The 21,218-nt window shown below is 51.8% G+C and overlaps 2 protein-coding genes across 2 annotated transcripts in view; both read left to right on the forward strand.

The window, feature by feature from the left end:
• Positions 1-5,066, forward strand: part of LOC113409367 (B-cadherin-like) — a 72,609-nt gene extending 67,543 nt beyond the window's left edge. Inside the window, exon 17 of the mRNA XM_029914169.1 lies at positions 4,197-5,066. Coding sequence (XP_029770029.1) covers positions 4,197-4,406 — 210 coding nt within the window. The 3' untranslated portion in view covers positions 4,407-5,066. The remainder of the gene's footprint in view (positions 1-4,196) is intronic.
• A 2,656-nt stretch (positions 5,067-7,722) lies between these two features.
• LOC113409379 (transport and Golgi organization protein 6 homolog) overlaps positions 7,723-21,218 on the forward strand; it is an 86,669-nt gene continuing 73,173 nt past the window's right edge. Inside the window, exons 1-3 of the mRNA XM_026663211.1 lie at positions 7,723-7,801; positions 11,128-11,780; positions 18,469-18,585. Of these exons, the coding sequence (XP_026518996.1) occupies positions 7,726-7,801; positions 11,128-11,780; positions 18,469-18,585 (846 nt within the window). The 5' untranslated portion in view covers positions 7,723-7,725. The remainder of the gene's footprint in view (positions 7,802-11,127; positions 11,781-18,468; positions 18,586-21,218) is intronic.

A 21,218-nucleotide genomic window follows, 5' to 3' on the forward strand; every position in this document is an offset into this window, starting at 1 on the left:
TAAGGCCATCAGCCCAGCTCCCCCCCGCCCCGGCCCATCTGATCACAAGGTTCTCCCCCAGCTGCCCATGCAGTGCACATACCCAGGTGTGGGAGGCGGCTGGGCGGCAGCAGAGGCGCGTGTGGGATTCTGGGGTCCCCTGCACTGAGCCGTGGTGTCGCTCTCCCTTAGGGCAGCCGTTGGCCACGGGCACGGGGACCTTGCTGCTGACCCTCGAGGATGTGAATGACAACGGGCCAGTGCCAGATCCACGGGAATTTTACATCTGCAATCAGAACCCAGTGGTCCAGTTGTTAAATATTGTGGACCCGGACCTTCCCCCGAACACCGGCCCCTTCAAGGTGGACTTGCTGCACGGCTCCAGCTCCAACTGGACAGCAACTGTGAACGCCCAGGGTAAGGGGCTGGGCCGCTGTGCGCCCCTCTCGGCTTGTCCTGTTGCGAAGCAGTCAGTCAGTTGCCGGGGGAGCTACCCCACGCTGGCGTTCCCACTTGGGCTGGTGGCCCAGGGGCTGTGGGGTAGAACTGGGCCCATCCGCCGGTTCTTTGTTGCTTTGTTTGACTTGCCAAAAGGCCAGTGGAGCCATAAGGCCTTTCCAGTTACTGCTTGTGCTCCCCCCACCCCCAGCAGAGCGAGGGGCAGGGACCCCAGTCCCCTCTGGGGCCTGGTGCGTTCTCACTAACCTGCCCAGCCGCCGCTCCTCAGAAGGAGAATGTGAGAGCTCTGGAGCAGGCATGTGTCTGCTGGGCCGCTCTTCAGGTGCCAGCCAACCCTACTGGTCTCCTGAACCCACAGCGGGTACCTGAGGGTAGAGCCCCCCGTGAAGGACCCCGAACGTGTGAAGGGGGCTCAGGCTTCGCTGGGCCTGCTGGTTGTAGCCAGTGGCAGCTCCACCCCTCTAATGCCCCCAAGGCCAGTCACACTGCCAGTTGTAAGTGTTGCTAGCTTCCCCCCCCCTCCCACGAACCCCACGCTCCGTAAACCTCCCTGCAGGAGCTGGGCTTTGCGGACAGCCAGGCCCTCCCAGCGGAGAGGCTGCTCTGCAGCGTGTCTGGCCATAGAGCTGGAGGGGCTGGCGGCTTTGGCCTCCCCCCGCGCCGGGGTCCTGCAGCGGTGCTGTGACTGCCCGCCTCCAGGATCCCGTCCCTTTCCCTGGAGCGTGTTTCTGACTCGAGCCCTGAATCCTGCTCTCCCCCAGGAGACATCCTGGCCTTAAAGCTTACCAAATACCTGGAGTCAGGAGAATACAGCATCATCCTGCAGCTGGTGGACAACCAGGGTAAACCCCAGGTGACGACTGTCAAAGCCATTGTGTGCGACTGTGACGGGGAAGCCAGGAACTGCGAGAAGAGAGCAGCCATCGCGGGCGGCCTGGGGATCCCGGCCATCCTGGGGATTCTCGGGGGAATCCTTGCCTTGCTGAGTGAGTACCGCGGGCGGAGTCCCCTCCCCTCGGGGAGAAGCAAAGAGCCTCCCGCGCCTGCCAAGCGAGTGACTGTCGCGAAGGGCCTTAACCTCAGACTCACGGCAACTGCTGAAATGACTCCCAGTGCAGCGTGCGCCGTTGTCTGAGCGCTCCCTGGCTGGAGCAGTGCGTCAGGGGGAACTGCTCCCATGCTCTAGCGCCTGGCCTGCGGTGCGGGTTGCTGGCCCCCCCAGATAACGGCAATGCTTTCACTCCCTCTTTCTAGTCCTGCTGCTGCTGTTGCTGCTCTTCGTGAGGAAGAGGAAGGTGGTGAAGGAGCCCTTGCTTCTCCCCGAGGACGACACTCGAGACAACGTCTATCACTACGACGAGGAGGGCGGTGGGGAGGAAGACCAGGTGGGTGGAGCTCGGAAGCCGTTGCTTCAGGAAGGCCCTGCTCTCGGGGGGCAGCGCGGCTCCCCTGCGTGCGGCTGGGGCTCTGCGCTGAACATCTCCAGCCAGAGAGCATCGCAGGGACCTGCTCCGGGCGCAGGCAGGGTGGCCTCTCTCGGTGCAGCCAGGCTCACATGGCCTGGCCGAGGGCACACAGTGGGTCAGTGGCACTGCCGAGCTCTGAAACCAGGATCCTCTCGATCCAGCCGCTCGCTGGGATGATTGGCTCTGCCGGTATCCCACCTCGCTCCGCGCACGCCGCCATCACCCAGGGCCTTGGTCGCCAGCTGCCCCCTCAGATCTCGGACACCCCCCACGTCAGCCCCTCCGCCGTGGGACAGGCCGTTCGGACAGCCCGAGTGTGACTCGCTCAGCGCGTTGAGCGCGTGCGGCCGATGCATGGGGGGCGGGGCCTGCGGAGCTGCGCTGCGTCTCTGGGTTCGGTTCCCCAGCGTGGCCCTGACAATGCTGCCCTCGGCTTCTCGTGGCCGGTAACGTCGGATTTGCTTGTGCTTCTAGCACTGACATGAGCCAGTTACGGAAGAGGAGGAGGAGGAGACATGAAAACCCACCTCGGCCTTCAGCGCTCCTACCCCCTCCCCCTCCCCCCACGGCCCACTGTTGTCCTTCCGCTACCGCTTCCCTGCAGGCCTCGGGACAGAGCAGGTCTCTGCCGTGCCCCTGTGCAGAGCTGAAAGCGGGACACACCCCGAGGGAGGCGTCGCTGTGGGGTGACTGTGCAGTGGTGGGGGGAGTTCCTGCTGTTGGGCCCTGCCTGAGGCCCCCCCCTTTACAACCTTGCTTTGCCTGCGGCTCGCAGAACAGCCTGGCTTTGTCCTGCTCGTTTCCTGACATCCCACCTCTTCTCCCTCCTCCGCAGGACTACGACCTGAGCCAGCTGCACCGCGGCCTGGATGCTCGGCCTGAGGTCACCCGCAACGACGTTGTCCCGACTCTCATGCCAGCCCCGCAGTACCGGCCACGCCCTACCAACCCCGACGAGATCGGCAACTTCATCGATGAGGTGAGCGGGGCAGGCAGAGGAGTCGGTTACTCAGAGCTCTCTCTGTTAGCAAGGCTTCCCGTTGGCTCGGGCTGTGCAGCAGAATCCATTGCTGCAGGCGGGGCTGTGCGAAAACCCTTCCTTAGAGCCTGCCCCAGAATTCCTAAGGCTCTGTCTCTGCGCCCAGTGGGGACACTAAAGCCAAAGACCCAGAGCGTGAAACTCATCGGGGCCAGGGCATTCTCGGTGTCAGGCCCTGGCTAGGGAGCGCTTTTCTGCAGCTCAGGACTTGCCCCCTTCAGAGCGTGATGCACAGCCCTTCTCTTCCCCCCCACCCCCACCCCCCAAGTAGCGAAGGCAGAGAGAAGTCCGATTGCCATCCATTACAATGCTTGGAACTCAGCATTTTAATTCTCTTGGTGACAGCTCTGAGATCCCCTCGCAGCTGTGTGCAGTACCAGGGCGTGCCAGAGACATCTAAACACCTGGTCAGGACCGGGGGGCCTGCGGGGCCAAGCCCAGAGGGACAAAGGGAGGGGGAGATGGCATTCCTGCTGAGCGTCCTTGGGGGAGGTCGAGTGCCCTGCTGGAATGCCCCTGCACACACCCCTTGGGGGGACTCAGGTGCCATTCCCAGAAGACTGCCCAGATCATCATGGTAGTGTTGGCCCTCTCGTTCCTCATCTGCTTCTATCAGCTGTGAAATAGTTACATGGTGGTCTGTAAATCACCGTCCTGTCACCCTGGGAATGGGGCAGAGCACCGCTGTCTTGGCTATTAGTTCGGGCTGCTTGCAGACACCTGCCTGTCTGTCCCAAAGAGATGGGTATCAGTGGAGCTGCAGCAAAGCAAACCCCCAGTTTACATGTGCTGCTCCAGCGTGACCAGGCACCTGCCGCAGAGTGGCCCTTAGCCCTGTTGTAAACTGGGATAAGCCGCACCCACGTACAGCGCATCTACGCTGGGGTGTACACTGCTATGAATACCCCCAGTGCTGACAGGGCTCTGGGTGGATCCCCTGCACCTCTTCACAGTCAGCTCCTGTTGTGAAGGGTTCCTTGTGGTCACGAGAGCTCGAGGTTTAAGTTTCTTCCAAAGAGAAGCCGAGTCTCTAGCAGGAGATGCCAGCTCCCGTGGGTGCTAGGTGCCGGGGCTGCTCACTGCGATGCAGGTACAGAGGGTGCAGGAAGGGCCGATTCTGGGACAGCAGAACTGTACTGCTCCTCCGTTTAAGTCTGCCTGAGATTCTCCTGAGGGCATCCCCCGAGTGGCACCTCTAGGCAGGGCGAAGCTGTTGCTCTAGCTCACGATTTAACGCTCCTTCCCACCCCCAGAACCTGAAGGCGGCCGACACTGACCCCACCGCCCCGCCGTACGACTCCCTGCTGGTATTTGACTACGAGGGCAGCGGCTCCGAGGCGGCCTCGCTCAGCTCCCTCAACTCCTCCTCCGACCAGGACCAGGACTATGACTACCTGAACGACTGGGGCGGCCGCTTCAAGAAGCTGGCCGACATGTACGGTGGGGGCGAAGACGAGGAGTAGGCGCTGCCTGTGTGTTTGGGCTGCAGCCGGGCGACACGTGTGAGAAATGTCGCTGCGGCCCGTTCGACACAGACCAGCAAGGTCGCTGCTCTTCCCAAGTGGGCTGGATGGCTGAAATTCCCTTTCCTTAGCAGACAATCGCACTACGTGAATCTGTCGTCCTCGCAGTCCTGGCTCAGTTTCTTCAGCCCCCGTCGTTCAGCCGTGGATAGCCAGTGCTTTCCAGGTTAATGGGGGCTGGGGGAATTCTGTTTCGGGGGCATCCAGATTTCGGTCAACCAAGGGCCTTGGTGGCAGCCTACCCAGAACACCCTGCACTTTGACGGCTTCACTGTAGGGGCTGCAGGTCCCATCGTGCTCAAGGCAGAGCAAGGCACGCTGGGATCGACAGCCTCCACAGACTGACTGTTTCTAGGAGAGGGCAGACCTGGGCTGCTCTCTAGAAGCACAGGCCACAGCCCAGTTCTGTTTTCTCTCGTGCGGCTGGGGAGCTCCTGGCTGCTGTTACTTCCCCCAGACGGCCAGGCGCTTCCACTTCCCTGTGCCCACGTGGGTGAGCACTCACACACACCTGCTAAATGGCCTAGTCTTGCTGCTTTGCAGCACACTGGGCAAGGGGTGCCCGGAGAACACACTCGCAGCATCTTCACCTGCCCTGCATCTCTTGCTGTAGGCCTCCCAAGACAGGGGCCTGCTAACTTCTGGGGGCTCCTCTCTTCCAGCGGTGTCATTAACAGGTAACCATTTCCCCGGTGCTCTCAGAATACCTCATTCCGAATGCAGGAAGCCGAGCGGGAAACTCCCCTCCACCAGCGTATGGGATTTGTTCACTTTTTAACACCACCCACTGTGTGGTTCGGTGCTGCGTGTGCCCACGGAGTAGATTCTGAAGAGCAAGTGTGAAGTAGCCTTTCTCAGTAACCGTGGCGATCAGCTACCGCTGGGCCAGTCTGGAACACAGCCACATTGCAGGGGACTTTGCCAGAGATATTTTTTATTGAATTTTCAGATGCCACTTATTTTTTAATATTACCATTACCCTTAAACAAGAGCTGCACTTTGATACGTTTAGCACTGTGCCAACCCAAAGATGAGGGTAGCCCTCTTACTAAGCAATCACAGTCACGGGAGATATGGGAGAGAGCCCCCAGGAAATCCTCAGGGAACGGACAGTAGATTCACACCCTTTCCTGGAGAGGAACCCCAGGACTCACTTCGGGAGCTCTGCTGGCAACTGCCCAAATACCTTTGTATGCTGGTTTTAATGAATCCAGCGCGTCCCTGTCCGTGCGTTCATGTGCTCGGAAAGTGATGATAGTTTGTCTCTGTGTGCTGCAGTAGTGCCTTTCCATTTCTCTAAATAGAGTTCAGTGTTCTTCCCCACCCCCTACACTTTGCCATGCACTCCTTACCCCTCCAAAAAAACTGGATTATAGACCAACTCTTAAGTAAAGTGCTGCAGAGGGCTGTCATCTGTTCTCTGCCGACTGGAGGTGCGACTCTGAAGAAGTGTCACAAGATGTTAGTGCCTAGTACACTTGGGGCTCTGCATAAATAAATGCAATGTCTAAAACCTGACTGTCAGCCAGTTTGATGCTATATTTTTGTATAAAGTTGTTCATTCATATTTCTGAATAGGGGAGAGAGGATCTATAAAATTACCAGCCAATACCATGCCATGTTCTTTTCACATAGTATTTAGCAGGATGTCTTATTTGATTTAATAGCTATAGGCCGATTTATATTTTTCCATTGGGGCTACTTCCTCCAGTGTGTTGTCTAATCTCGAGCGTGTGCAGTGTAATTACTGTGCAATGGAGCTTTTAAAAAAATGAAATGGCTTTAGTTGGTTTCTAAACTGTTTATTTGGCTGCCTTAATACTTTGTACCTTTCTGTGACAGGGAATGGTGGGACCCAAAGGAAGCTCAGAGAACAGCAATAGCTTTGTGTTAATCTGACATTTTTATAACATTTTAATAAATGTTTAAAAAAAACCCTTTTCTCTTTTAATGTTAAGGCTAAAAGTCTCTGCACAGGTTTTGCTGCCCTTAGCGCATTGTACATATCCTCTAGAACAGTGGTTCTCAAACTTTTTTTTCCACAGACCACTTGAAAATTTCTGAGGGTCTCGGCAGACCACTTAATGATCTTTCCAAATGTTGTTTGTACTGTTAGCTAACTATTGTAAAGTGCTTTGGATAAAAGGGCTATATTAAAAAAAAAAATCAATTTTGTTGTTTCTACAAATAAAAGCACACAACTCATATTTTAATATCTATAGTCTTATCTTTCTAACGCAATGGATGTGCCCTCTCTCCCCCGCCGCGGCAGCCCCCGAGCTGGGTCTGGGAAGGAGGGGGTGGTCTCTCCCTCTGTCCCCTGCTGCAGCAGCCCCCGAGCTGGGACTGGGAAGGAGGGCGGTCTCTCCCTCTCCGCAGCCCTGGAGCTGGGGAAAGTCACCTCTTTCTCTGTCCGCCACAGCCCTGCACGTCCCAAATTTCCCCCACCCCCTTCTTCTCACCCCACTGTCCCCTCCCACATACCCCTTATTCCCCCCAAGGCCACCACCTCACCTTACAAGTGCATCTTCTCCAGGGTCCAGGCACCTAATTAGTGGAGCCACGCCCGGCGCGGCTCCACTAGTTCGGTGGGTGGCCCTTCATTCTCTCGTGTGCGGCCGCCCAGGCACGCACCTTAGAGGGAACCATCCGCGGCCCACCTGAATGGAGCTCACAGCAGAGGTGCCGACTTCTGCTGGTTCCGGTGCGTGCTCAAGCCCCCTCTGCCCCTGTCCCTGCTCTGCCTCCCTGCCCCTATTCCAACCTCGTCCCCAAATCCCGGCCCCACCTCTGCCCCTGAGCGCGGGGGGGGGTCCTGCTCCTCCCTCCCTCCCTCCCTCCCCGAGCTTGTTATGCCGTGAAACTGCTGTTTTGGGGACAAGGCTGGGATAGGCGGAGGAGTGAGGAGGTGGGGTGTTCAGGGGACGGGGAGGAGGTGGGGAGCTTGGCTGCCGGCGGGTGCTCCAGCCGGGCGGGAAGAGCCAAGCCCTGAACCACGCTGCAAGCTAACTAACTGCGCACGGTCTGACCCTCCCAAGATGGCGGGAAGACAGCCCCATGGGGCTGCGTTAGTCTGACCTTCCCAAGATGGCGGTAGGGCCAATCCTCTCTTCCCCCTACAGGGCTGCGCTGGTTTGACCCTTCCAAGATGGCGGTAGGCCAGTCCTGCTCCCCCCCCCGTAGAGCTGAGTTGGCCAGACCCTCCCAAGATGGCGTCTCGGCGCGCTATTGTGCGCAGGCGCAGTGGGCTCGGGGCGCTATGGCCGGGAGTTTGAAGCTGGAGCGGGTGGTGGACGCGCTGGCGCTGCTGCTGGGGCGGCCCGGAGGAGGCAGCGGTGAGAGGGGCCGCTCCCTTCAGCGGGGCGGGGACTGTGGGGCTCGCATGTTGGGGCCCCCCCCCCCCCCCCCCGAAGGGGGCCGCCCCCCCCCCCCCCACAGGAGTCCCCCCCTTGCCCTTAACAGTCCCTCCCCGCCCCCCATTGCCTGTGTGGGGCCCCGCCCCCCCATTGCCCTCAGCAGGCCCTCCCCGCCCCCCATTGCCTGTGTGGGGCCCCGCCCCCCATTGCCCTCAGCAGGCCCTCCCCGCCCCCCATTGCCTGTGTGGGCCCTCCCCGCCCCCCATTGCCCTCAGCAGGCCCCCCCCGCCCCCCATTGCTTGTGTGGGCCCCCGCCTCCTCCATTGCCCTCAGCAGCCCTCCCCCGTCCTCCATTGCTCCCCCCTCTGCCCCTCCCTCACAACGGGAGAAGTGAGGTTCTTACCCATGAAAGCTTATGCTCCCAATACTTCTGTTAGTCTTAAAGGTGCCACAGGACCCTCTGTTGCTTTTTACAGATTCAGACTAACACGGCTACCCCTCTGATACTTGACGTCTTGTCCTCGTTCGCCACTATGGGGGAGGCCCCCCCTTTTCCTGCACCCCCTTCTCACGAAGGCTCTTCTGGCTCCCTTAGGCGGGACCCCTTTCGCTTCTGCTCCTGTCCTGTCCCCTGCACCCCACTGGCTTGTTTAGGGGTGCAGGTGGCTGGCTGCACCTGCCCTGTGGGGTTTGGGACAAAGGCCTATAGCGCGGCCTGGCTGCTTTCCCTGCTTGTCTCGGGGGCTGAATGTGCGCAGGGTGCTTTACCCCAAAGAAATCACATCCCTCTGCTGCGTGCACCTCCGGGTTTGATCCGCCCAACCTGGCTTTGAGCAGTGGCGTTTGTTAATGGAGCTGTCACACACTGGGCTGTGGGTCGCTTTAGGGGATGAAATAAATCACAGAGACATATTGTCGCAGAGAGAGGAGCAAGTGAGGGAGGTGTAGGAAAGAAGCGTTCTCCACTGAGATCTGAAATGAAGGGGTGGGTGAATGCCTGAGGTGGAGAGATCCAGGGAAGCTAGCCAGAGGAGCAGGCTTCTGCACTTAGGGTGGTGAGATTTGGGGGGCGGGGAGGGGAGGGGGAAAGACAAAATGCCAAGAGGGGAATTCTGCACAGGTTTGGCCAACCTGTTGTGTTCTCAGAGCTCTGAGGTTAGCACTGTTTGGAAAGAGCTGTGCCCTCATAAGAACTAGATTAATCCCCAACAGAAAGCTATTTAAGGCTATTACAGATATCTAGGTTGGTGCGTGTGATTTTTAAATTAAAACCATATGCACTTTTTCTTACTTAACTGTAGGACAATATTGACCATATTAAGGTTAAGTTGGGGGAAAGGAAATAAATCTACTTCATTGCTATGGCTGCAGGAACAAATACCGCCACAGGGATGTGGCTGACTAGAATACAAATATAGAAATGGAATGACATTCTGTATCGGATTACCAACAGCTGTTTGAGGAAAGGTGGACCAAATGGAACAAATTGATAAATCACTGATAAACACTTTTTCAGAACAGTATGTATTCCTACACTCCCTCATAACTCAGTCTGTCTCAGTTCTGCTGGGTTCTTGTACTTTTAGTGTTGTTATCCCCTCTTTTAATGCTGGAGGAAGACACAGGGATAATAAAGAACCTGTACTGTTGACAGTTCTGTTTGTTTTTAATTAAAAGTTAGTAACTGGTAGAGATTGTGCTGGTGAATGACCTGTATGGGAGCAGCCTCGAGGGCTCTGCTCTGCTTCTGAATTCCCCTGGCTAATAAGGCTCTGATCAGCATTGTGCCAAGGAGGTAACCTGAGTCGGAGAGAATACAAGAATGTTTTTCTCTACCCAACTCTAGTAGTTGCTGCTCTTCCAATGGGCGATATGGAATTACTTCAATCCACACATTTCTGTTTGACGCAAACCTTTCTTAGGCTTTCCCTGTAACTTATAGCCTCCAATTTTTCTCCCATCCCAAAGTGCAGTTTGAAAGGCTGCCTCTTTGTCTGGCGAGGACAGATGTTGACCAGCAAGGGTCTGACTACGCAGCATTTTGGCACAAGCCTCCCAGCCTGGATTGATAGACCAGGCTAGCGGGGCTCACACTAGTTCTTCAAAAATAGCTGAGTAAATAGTGCTTTGACGTTGGGGCTCTGGCTCTGACGCCTGCAGGGTGGGCTTCAGAGCCCCAGTTCCAGCCTGAGCCGCCACTTCAAAGCGCTGTCTATACAGCTCTTTTTAGAGCACTAGCACTTGCCCTGGGTTGGGAGACTGGCTCCAAAATGCTGTGTAGGCATACCCCAAGTGGGGAGGGCAGTTTCTCACCAATTATCAGAGGGCAGGAGAGTCTCTTTCTCCTTGTGTATCTTCCTGAGTCATGGAAGAGGTACCCAAGTCTTTTTACCAACTCTTTACGTGCAGTGCACAGGTACCAAGCTCTTGCTTGGTGGGTCCATGTTGGTAGTTTCTTCCTAGCTCAGATAAGCAACAATGTGGTGCCCCCATAACCCCTCTGAGACAGGGATTGTCTCTTTATCTGGCCCTGTGCAACGGGGCCCAATCCTGGCTACTATGACATAAATATTTATTATCATGTCTGCACCCCTGACCTTAAAACGTCTCCCAGGCCCAGACACTCTTCTTTCAACTGCTCCTTCTAGCTGTCTGTCTGTCTTTGTCACTCCCAGTTTCTCGCTTCTCAGGGTATGTCTACACTGCGAAGTTGTCCACAAAACTTTTATCTTTCACAGGTACTTAAAAAAGCTCCTCCTCCTCCCCTCGCCCGTGAGAAAGACAGAAGTTTTGCCAACGCAAGGGGCAGAGTGAACGCGGCTTTGTTGGCAGGAGCGCTCTCCTACTGACAAAGCTAACGCCGCTTGTGGGGCTGGAAGTATTTCGTTGGCAAAAGTGCTGACAAAGTACCCACAATGAGCATTTACACACACTGACTTTTAGCGACAAGGCTGTGTCAAAGCTGCGGGTGTAGACAAGCTGTCAGTTTTTCTGTGTTCTGCCTCCCCCATGCTTCACAAACGCAGAACAGTACTCAGCAAAACCCCTCTGACTCTTAGCCCAAGAACTCTTGGGCAGGTTCACAGCCTCCTTTTGCCTTGTGATTAATTTATCCAGACATTTATGTTCGTGGCAGGTGTGTTCACACCCAGGCTCACAGAGGTTAGTGATCCAAGGAGTACCCAGTACCTCTCAGCAGAACACTAATAATAGCTATGGAGGGACAGTATTTGGCTTAGTGGAGGGCAAGTGCTTCGCTCTCGCAATCCTTGTACTGTACGTGACCTGTTTGTTTTCCCTTTTAGGAACAGATTCAGGTTCTCTCCAGACGGCAAAACATGCAGCTCTGCTCGAAACCTTAAACTCCAACTTGGCTGCTTTAGAGGAAAAGCTAGGTCAGGATCCCCAATGGAATGAACTGCGGCGCTTGAGAGCTGAAGTCAGAGAGCAGGCTGCTTGGCTAGAAAGCTCTACAGATGTGACCTGGAGTTTTACTTGTCAAGTCCTGCTGTTACTGCTGAGTCTGAAGAAGTGCATGATCCTCCTAGCTGCTGCTTACCATCCAGCCAAACCAAACCCTAGGACTGCTGAAGCTGCTCCTGCTCTCAGCCCTGACACGCTCAGTATCTCCCAGCAGAAGACTGTTCAGTCTGCATTGCAGTTTGTGATTACCTTGGGCCTTTGTCCATATCTCTTGCCTGGGGTTGGAATCCCGCTGAAGCACAGGACAGAGTTCAGTGCTGTTGTTCAGGATGTGGTATCTCCCAACGCTGCCCCCAGTGCTCTGCATAGGCTCCATGCCAGCTGTACTGCACTGCTTCAGATTGCACAGCACCCAGCTTTGGGCAACCTCATCCTTACCCGCCACCTTGGGGACCTCATCGCAGGTCTGTGCCAGCTAGGATTCTGCCCGACCAAAGGGAAGGGGGAGCAAGCCAGGCCACTGGAGCAACTAAAGGTGTGTGTTCTGATTAGAATTTCCTGCCTTCATTTTGCGTATAGGCCCCATCCTGTAGCTTCCATTTTTCTGGGGCAAAGACAGCTATCTGGAAGGGACATAAAACCGTGTGCTTCAGGACTTCAGCCAATCTCTCGCTATTGGGGAGCAAGATGAGACCTTCCTTGGGGAGCAGATTATCCCATATCTGCCTTCTGTGTGGTGTCTTGCACCTTCCTTTGAAGCAGCTGGTACCAGCAACTGTCCTAGACTGGATACTGGGCTAGCTGAACCACAAATCCGATCCTGTCATAAGAACATAAGAATGGCCATACTGGGATGGACCAGGACAGGATGCTGGGCTAGCTGAACCACAAATCCGATCCTGTCATAAGAACATAACTACTTCAGAGAGTAGTTATTAATGGTTCCCAATCCTGCTGGAAAGATATAACGAGTGGGGTTCCGCAGGGGTCTGTTTTGGGACCGGCTCTGTTCAATATCTTCATCAACAACTTAGATATTGGCATAGAAAATATGCTTATTAAGTTTGCAGATGATACCAAACTGGGAGGGATTGCAACTACTTTGGAGGATAAGATCAAAATTCAAAATGATCTGGACAAATTGGAGAGATGGTCTGAGATAAACAGGATGAAGTTTAATAAAGACAAATGCAAAGTGCTCCACTTAGGAAGGAACAATCAGTTTCACACATACAGAATGGGAAGAGACTGTCTAGGAAGGAGTATGGCAGAAAGGGATCTAGGGGTTATAGTGGACCACAAGCTAAATATGAGTCAACAGTGTGATGCAGTTGCAAAAAAAAGCAAACGTGATTCTGGGATGCATTAACAGGTGTGTTGTAAGCAAGACATGAGAAGTCATTCTTCCGCTCTACTCTGCGCTGGTTAGGCCTCAGCTGGAGTATTGTGTCCAGTTCTGGGCACCGCATTTCAAGAAAGATGTGGAGAAATTGGAGAGGGTCCAGAGAAGAGCAACAAGAATGATTAAAGGTCTAGAGAACATGACCTATGAAGGAAGTTTGAAAGAATTGGCTTTGTTTAGTTTGGAAAAGAGAAGACTGAGAGGGGACATGATAGCAGTTTTCAGGCATCTAAAAGGGTGTCATAAGGAGGTGGGAGAAAACTTCTTCATCTTAGCCTCTAAGGATAGAACAAGAAGCAATGGGATTAAATTGCAGCAAGGGAGGTTTAGGTTGGATATTAGGAAAAAGTTCCTAACTGTCAGGGTGGTTAAACATTGGAATAAACTGCCTAGGGAGGTTGTGGAATCTCCATCTCTGGAGATATTTAAGAGTAGGTTAGATAAATGTCTATCAGGGATGGTCTAGACAGTATTTGGTCCTGCCATGAGGGCAGGGGACTGGACTCGATGACCTCTCGAGGTTCCTTCCAGTCCTAGAGTCTATGAATCTATAAGAATGGCCATACTGGGATGGACCAGTGGTCCATCTAGCTCAGTATCCTGTCTTCTGACAGTGGCCAGTGCCAGAGGCTTCAGAGGGAGTGAACAGAACAAGGTAGTTTATGGAGTGATCCATCCACTGTTGTCCAGTCCCAGCACCTGGCAGTCAAAGGCTTAGGGACACCTATGGCATGGGGCTGCATCCCTGACCATCTTGGCTAGTAGCCATTGATGGACCTGTCCTCCATGAACTTTATTTAATTCTTTTTTGAACCCAGTTATTCCTTTGGCCTGCACAACATCCCCTGGCAACAAGTTCCACAGGTTGACTGTGAGTTGTGTGAAGAAGTGCTTCCTTTTGTTTGTTTTAAAACTACTGCCTATTAATGGGTGACCCCCGGTTCTTGTTTTATGTGAAGGGGTAAATAACACTTCCTTATTCACTTTCTCCATAGCATTCATGATTGTATAGATCTCTATCATATCCCCCCCTTAGTCTCTTTTCTAAACTGAACAGTCTTTTTAATCTCTTCTCACATGGAAGCTGTTCCGTACTCCTAATAATTTTTGTTGCCCTTCTCTGTACTTTTTCCAATTCTAATATATCTGTTTTTAGATGGGGCAACCGAGCTGTGTGCAGTATTGAAGGTGTGGGCGTACCATGGATTTATAGAGGCATTATGATATTTTCTGTCTTATCTATCTCTTTCCTAATGTTTCCTACAATTCTGTTTGCTTTTTTGACTGCTGCTGCACATTGAGCAGAATGTTTTCAGAGAACTGTCCACAAAGACTCCAAGATCTCTTTCTTGAGTGGCAACAGCTAATTTAGACCCCATCAATGTGTATATATAGTTGGGATTATGTTTTCCAATGTGCATTACTTTGCATTTATCAACACTGAATTTCATCTGCCATTTTGTTGCCCAGTCATTCAGTTTTGTGAGACTCTTTTGTAACTGTTCGCAATCTGGTTTGGACTTGACTATCTTGATACTTTTGTATCGTGTGCAAACTTTGCCACCTTGCTGTTTGCCCCCTTTTTCCAAATTGTTTGTGAATATGTTGAACAGCACTGGTTCCAGTACAGATCCTTGGGGGATGCCATTATTTACTCTTCACCACCAGGAAAACTGACCATTTATTCCCACTCTTTTTTCCGTAGCTTTTAACCATTTACTGAAAGGACTTTCCCTCTTATCCCATGACTGCCTCTTTTGCTTAAGAGCTGTTGGTGAGGGACCTCGTCAAGGGCTTTCTGAAAGTCTAAGTACACTATATCCACTGGATTACCCTTGTCCACGTGTTTGTTGACCCTCTCAGAGAATTCTAAGAGATTGATAGGGCATGGTTTCCCTTTTCAAAAGCCATGCGGACTCTTTCCCAACATATCGTGTTCACCTACCTGTCTGATAATTGTGTTCTTTACTAAGTTTGCCCGGTACTGAAGTGAAGCTTACTGTCCTGTAATTGCCAGGATCTCCTCTGGAGCCTTTTTTAAAAATAGGCATTACATTAGCTATTTGCCTGTCATCTGGTACAGAGGCTGTTTTAAGCGAAATGTTACACACCACAGTTAGTAGTTCTGCAATTTCATATTTGAGTTCTTTTAGAACTCTTGGGTGAATCCCATCTGTTCCTGGTGACTTAGTGTTTAATTTATCAATTTGTTCCAAAAACATCTCTACTGACATCGCAATCTGGGACAGTTCCTCAGATTTGTCACCTAAAAAGAATGACTCAGGTGTGGGAATCTCCCTCACATCCTCTGCAGTGAAGACCCATGCAGAGAATTCATTTAGTTTCTCAACAACAGCCTTGTCTTCCTCGAGTGCTCCTTTAGCGCCTTGTTCATTCAATGGCCCCACTGATTGTTTGCCAGGCTTCCTGCTTCTGGTGTAATTAAAAACATGTTTGTTGTTCGCTTTTGTATCTTTGGTTAGTTCTTCAAATTCTTTTTTGGCCTGCCTGGATTTGCCAGATTTGTGTTTCTTTCTATTGTCCTCAGCAGGATTTGATTTCCAATTTCTAAAGGATGTCTTTTTGTCTCTAACCACTTCTTTGACTCTGTTGTTTAGCCATGCTGGCAATTTTTTGGGTCCTCTTACTGTTTTCCTTTCATTTGAGGTATACATTTAGTTTGGGTCTCTATTACTATGTTTTTATAAAGTTTTTATGCAGCTTACAGGCATTTCGCTCTTGTGACTGTTCCTTTTAATTTCCATTTAACTAGGCTCCTCATTTTTGTGTAGGTCTCTTTTTTGAAGCTAAATGCTACTGTGATGGATTTCTTTGGTATTTTCCCCCCTACAAGAATGTTAAATTTAATTACATTATGGTCACTATTACCAAGCGGTTCAGTTATATTCATTTCTTGGACCAGATCCTGTCCCCCCACTTAGGACTAAATCAAGAATTGCTTCTCTCCCTATGGGATCCAGGACTAGCTGCTCCAAGAAGCAGCCATTACTGGTGTCTAGACATTTTATTTCTGAGGTGACATGTTCCTAGTCAATATGTGGATAGTTGAAATCCCCCATTATTATTGGGTCTTCTGTTTTGGTAGCCTCTCTAATCTCCCTGAGCATTTCACAATCATTGTCACCATCCTGGTCAGGTGGTTGGTAGTATATTCCTATTGCTATACTCTTATTATTCAAGCATGGAATTTCTATCCATAGAGATTCTATGGTACTGTTTTAATTCATTTATGACTTTTACTGTATTTGACTCTGTGCTTTCTTTCACATATAGTGCCACTTCCCCACCAGTGTGACCCACTCTGACATTCCTATATATTTTGTACCCTGATATTACCGGGTCCCATTGATTATCATCATTCTATCAATTTTCTATGATTCCCATTATATCAGTATCCTCATTTAATACCAGGCGGTCAAGTTCACCCATCTTACTATTTAGACTTCTTGCATTTGTATCCAAGCACTTATAAAATTAGACTGCCTTTGAGTGATGTAATTGAATGGGACTCTTTTTTGTTGTCTGTTTCTCTTCAGTTCCTACCTGTATTTTGACTACTTCTATCCTCTCCTCTTTACTAGGATATAGAATATTCCCTTTAATAAATCCTCCCATGCGGGATGTATGAACCATGTGCTTCTCTGCACCTATCAGTTTCCCGCACTCCTTAGTTTAAAAACTCCTCTATGACCTTTTTAATTTTACATACCAGCAATCTGGTTCCATTTTGGTTTAGGTGGAGCCCATCCTTCCTGAATAGGCTTCTCCTTTCCCAAAAGATTCCCCAGTTCCTAATAAACCTAAATCCCTCCTCCGAACACCATTGTCTCATCCACTCATTGAGACCCTGTAGTTCTGCCTGTTTAACTGGCCCTGCATGTGGCACTGGAAACATTTCAGAGAATGCTACCATGGAAGTCCTGAAATCTCTTACATAGCAGACTAAATTTGGTCTCCGGGATCCCTCTCCTACCTTTCCCTATGTCAGTGTTCCCTACATGTACCATGACCACCAGCTCCTCTCCAACCCTATGCATAAGGCTGTCTAAATGTCTTGAGAGGTCCACAACCTTTGCACCCGGCAGGCAATTCACCATATGGTTCTCCTGGTCATCAAAACCCCACTATTTATATTTCTAATAATCAAATCCTCCGTTACTATTACCGGTCTCTTCCTAATAACAGGGGCTCTCTACCCCGGAAAGGTATCCTCAGTGTGAAAGAATACTTTGACATAATCTGGAAGGAGGGTCCCAACTGTGGGATTGTTTCCCTCCAGCTTGATGTTCCCCTTCCCTGAGACTTTCCTCCTCCTCAGCAGCACAGAGGCTGTCATAGTGGGGCGTGGAACCACTTTACTTTGGGCTTGTCTACACTACAAAATTAGGTCGACCTGCAGCCAACACAGTAATTAAATCGGCTGTTGGTGTCCACACTACCCTCCTTCTGCCGGTGGTGCGCATCCTCCCCAGGAGCGCTTGCACTGACGGAAGTGGGGCATTGTGGGGCACTGACAGCTGGAGTGTGGGGCACTGATAGCCGCACAGGGTTCACAGCTGGAGCCCTCCTCCCACCGCAGGGCTGACAGCACCAGTTGTGAGCCAGGCACAGGGCTCCATTTCACAGTTGACATTCTTGTCGGTTTCACGGCTGCTATTATTTCACCTTTCCTCTCTGGCTGTCAGCTGGACTCCTGCCCTGGGGCTGACAACCAGAGCCAGAGAGGAAATGTGAAATAATAGCAGCCCTGAAACTGACAAGAACGTCAATTTCACTGCTGGTAGGCTCCTTGCTTTGAAATTGAGCCCGGGGTGGGTCTCACAGCTTAGACTGTCAGTCCTGGGGTGGGGGTGGGGTGTTCCCATTGTAAGCTCCGCTGCCAGGGCTGACACCCGGGAGGAGGGATTGACAACCCAGAGCCCCGCTGCCACCTCCCAGTGAGGGATGTGGGGGGGAGGAGAGCCCAAGCCCGGGCTCCTTCCTCCTCCCGCCTGCCCAATCCCTCACTGGGCGGTGGCAGCGGGGCTCCGGGTTGGCAGCCACCCGACGGGGGGCTCTGTGCTGTCAGGGCTCCAGCTGTGAGTCCCGCGCTGGGCCGACAGCCAATGTAAGTAACGCAGTGACTACACAGGCACTGTCTCACCCTACTACATTGACCTGAGTGCTACGCCTCTCGCAGAGGTGGAGTTATTAGGTCAGTGTAGTGGGCGTCTTACATCGGCGGGCGCAACATTCTAGTGTAGACACTTATAGAGTTAGGCCAAGGTAAGCTGTTTTATGTCAGCCTAACTGTACTGTAGACCAGGCCTGTGTCCCACAAAGTCTCGTGTGTATCTCGCTGTCTCTCTTAGCTCCTCCAGTTCAGAAACTCTCGTCTCAAAAGCTCATATTCGGTCTCTGAGAGCCACAAACTGCTTGCACCGAATGCACATACACCACCTGCATTCAGTGCAATAAACAGGATAGACCCCACTCTGCTGCTGGACTTCTGCCTGCATTGTTTTTACTCTTGCAGGGTTGTTTTGTGTGTTTGTTCTTTGAGTGTGTGTGGCAGTTCCCAGGTAACAGTTGTTCCTGAACAGTTTTTGTTTATATTTGCCTTAACTAAAAACCCCTTTGTGTCAAACAGAATTTAGAATGGTCTCTAGATACCCACCTGGATGTTTCCCAATTGATGTCTTGTAAGTTGCTAATGGTCCAGTAGAGGGAGCCAGAACCTAGCAAAATACATCCCCTATGCTGCTTTCCTGTTTGCCTGTGCTGTATTAATATTCCAGCACAGAGACCTGTTATTTTTCAGGGCCTTACAGAAGAGCAGCGAACCCACTGCAGGGAGGCCTTGAAGAGTGTCTTGGATCGAGTCTATCAACCCCTAGTGGTCCGGGAACTGCTTGTTCTTCAGGGTGGATCCAAACAGGTACCCAGGCTGCCAACTGGTTCTGTAGCTGGTCGGGGGGTGGGGGAAGGGAATCTGATTCATGAGGCTGTCTCCAGTGTCTGCGCCTTCCAGTGGTACAGGAGCTGGAATACGATATGCTAGAGCAGGGGTGGGCAAACATTTTGGCCCGAGGGCCACATCTGGGTATGGAAATTGTATGGCGGGCCATGAATGCTCACGAAATTAGGAGTTGGGGTGCGGGAGGGGGTGAGGGCTCCGGCTGGGGGTGCGGGCTCTGGGGTGGGGCTGGGGATGAGGGGTTTGGGGTGCAGGAGGGTGCTTGAGGCTAGGACCGAGGGATTCGGAGGGCAGGAGAGTGATCAGGGCTGGAGCAGGGGGATGGGTCATGGGAGGAGGTCAGGGGTGCAGGCTCCGGGCGGCGCTTAACTCAAGCAGCTCCTGGAAGCAGTGGCCTATCCCCCCTCTGGCTCCTATGTGGTGGCGCGGCCAGGTTGCTCTGCACGCTGCCCTGTCTGCAGGCGCCGCCCCTGCAGATCCCATTGGCCGTGGCTCCCGGCCAATGGGAGCTGCAGAGCTGGCACTTGGGGCGGGGGAGGCATGTGGAGCCCCCTGGCTGCCCCTGCGTGTAGGAGCCAGATGGGGGACATGCTGCTGTTTCTGGGAAGCACGGCACGTGCAGAGCGAGGCAAGCCCCCGACCCCGCTCCCCAATGGGAGCTCGAGAGCCGGATTAAAATGTCTGACGGGCCAGATGCGGCCCCCGGGCTGTAGTTTGCCCATCCCTGTGCTAGAGCATTAAACTGTGATTTCCCAGCTACTTGTCCGACCAGTGGGATGAAGATATGGGGCTTGGAATTTGCAGCAGAGACTTGCATTTGGAAGCTTTGTTTTATTTTTACTCAAGCTACATACTGGGAGTGAATCTATTTTCTTGAAAAGATAATAGAAGCACAGAAGCTTCTTCCCTAGAGAAGATGGTGCCGTGAATCCATCCTTGCTATGTTGCTTCACCAGATCTAATGCTGCATCAGCAGGGCTCATCGTGGCTGGTTTGTATGCTTCCTGACAAACCAGCTGAATTTGTGCTAAATATGCATTGACGGTTACTTCCTCCACTCTGAGATTGGCTGGGCTATTTGTCCTAGAAACTTTCCTCTTACTAGTAATGAATAATGCAAAAATATGTTAATAAAACATTATGAATTAGAATATAAATGCACAAAAATCAGCAAAATTGTGGCTCCTACAGCAACAGTGACCCTGTCACACTGAACATAAATATTTATGGCATAAAAAGTAATAAAAATCCTACTTGTGATGCCTGCAACAAAGCAGAGTTGCTGTGAGAGCCATAATTTGGAATAAGTTAATTTTGGTGCATTTACCCTTGTAGCTAGGATACAGAGCTTGTCAATTCCACAGACTACAGCTCCACACTTTCTTCTTTGCAAAAAAATTGTCAGTGAAACACCTTGTACACTTTTTGGGTGCTCTATGAATAGTAAATAGAAATTCCCGGCAGTGCTTTGTTCATCGGGTTAGGTGTGCTTTGCCCTAGAACTCCCCGGAGTGTGTGTACATACCGTTGGCTTCCCTCAAAACCAGTTCAGCACCAGTTCAGTTTGTATTCTGTCAAGCTTCCAACATGACTGTCCTTCTGGTGAAGTGTCTTGTCCTGTAACTTTCCTATGTCACTCTGGCAAAACAGGCATTGCTTTCTCTTCAGGCTGTGTGGCGCTAACTTGAGCAAATATCCAATTCCCGATTTCAATCTGTACAGGACCTCTGGGAAAAGACTGTTACTTGGCTTTAAATGAACAGAGGCATTGCAGCTAGATGCATGTCTTTCCTCCCATGTAGCAATTTAAACTAGGCCATGTTTCAGGGTGCTCTGTGGGGCTGTACACTGGGAGAACCAGGGGAATTCAGCACACTGAGAACAATGTTGCTGTCAGGAATTCAGTGCACCACATCTGGTGAAACGAGAACTCTGAGTCTTGGTCTGAAAACCCTAGTGCCCAGCATCATGCTCCTAATGCACGGCACAGTACTGCCCCTCAATTGGAATTGTGTGTTCAGAAACGCTTGGCTTGTACTGCTAGATTTACCGGCAAGGAGAATATCAGATTTTCCTTTCAAGAATCTTGTATGGATCCTCACTTTATAGAGTCCTTTAACTACACTTTCTAATTGCTTCTCTGTATAGTGTCAGCAGCGGTCTTGTGCTCCAGCTGTATGGCGTTCTGCTGATCCAGCTCTTTAAGTCTGATACATTTGAGCTGCGACTGTTTTCACTTTGCACTGCAGGCGTAAAGGGAGGGCAGCGGCTTGTTAACGAAAGCTGCTGTCCGGGATGGAGGTTGCTTCTCTCCCTCTGGGGTGTGAGGTGAAAGAACAGTCCGCTGGGTTCGGGGTGTCCGGTCTCATGAAATACAGCAGCTGGACACTTTTTCTTTCTTCCTCCATAAACACCCTTCTTGTTTCATGTGGCTGTTTAACATGGAAGTGAGGGCTGCCTTGGAAAGAGACAGGTGAGAGAATCCCCCGAGCTCCTTTCTCAGTAAAGCAAACATACACCCGCCTTTTCCACTATTGATATGACAGCTGGCAGCAAATGCTGTCCCTGCAGACTGCACGATTTCTAGGACGGCA

Source organism: Terrapene carolina, unplaced genomic scaffold (genome assembly GCF_002925995.2).
Source record: "Terrapene carolina triunguis isolate 2854851 unplaced genomic scaffold, T_m_triunguis-2.0 Scaffold32862, whole genome shotgun sequence".
NCBI classification, from domain to species: Eukaryota; Metazoa; Chordata; order Testudines; family Emydidae; genus Terrapene; species Terrapene triunguis.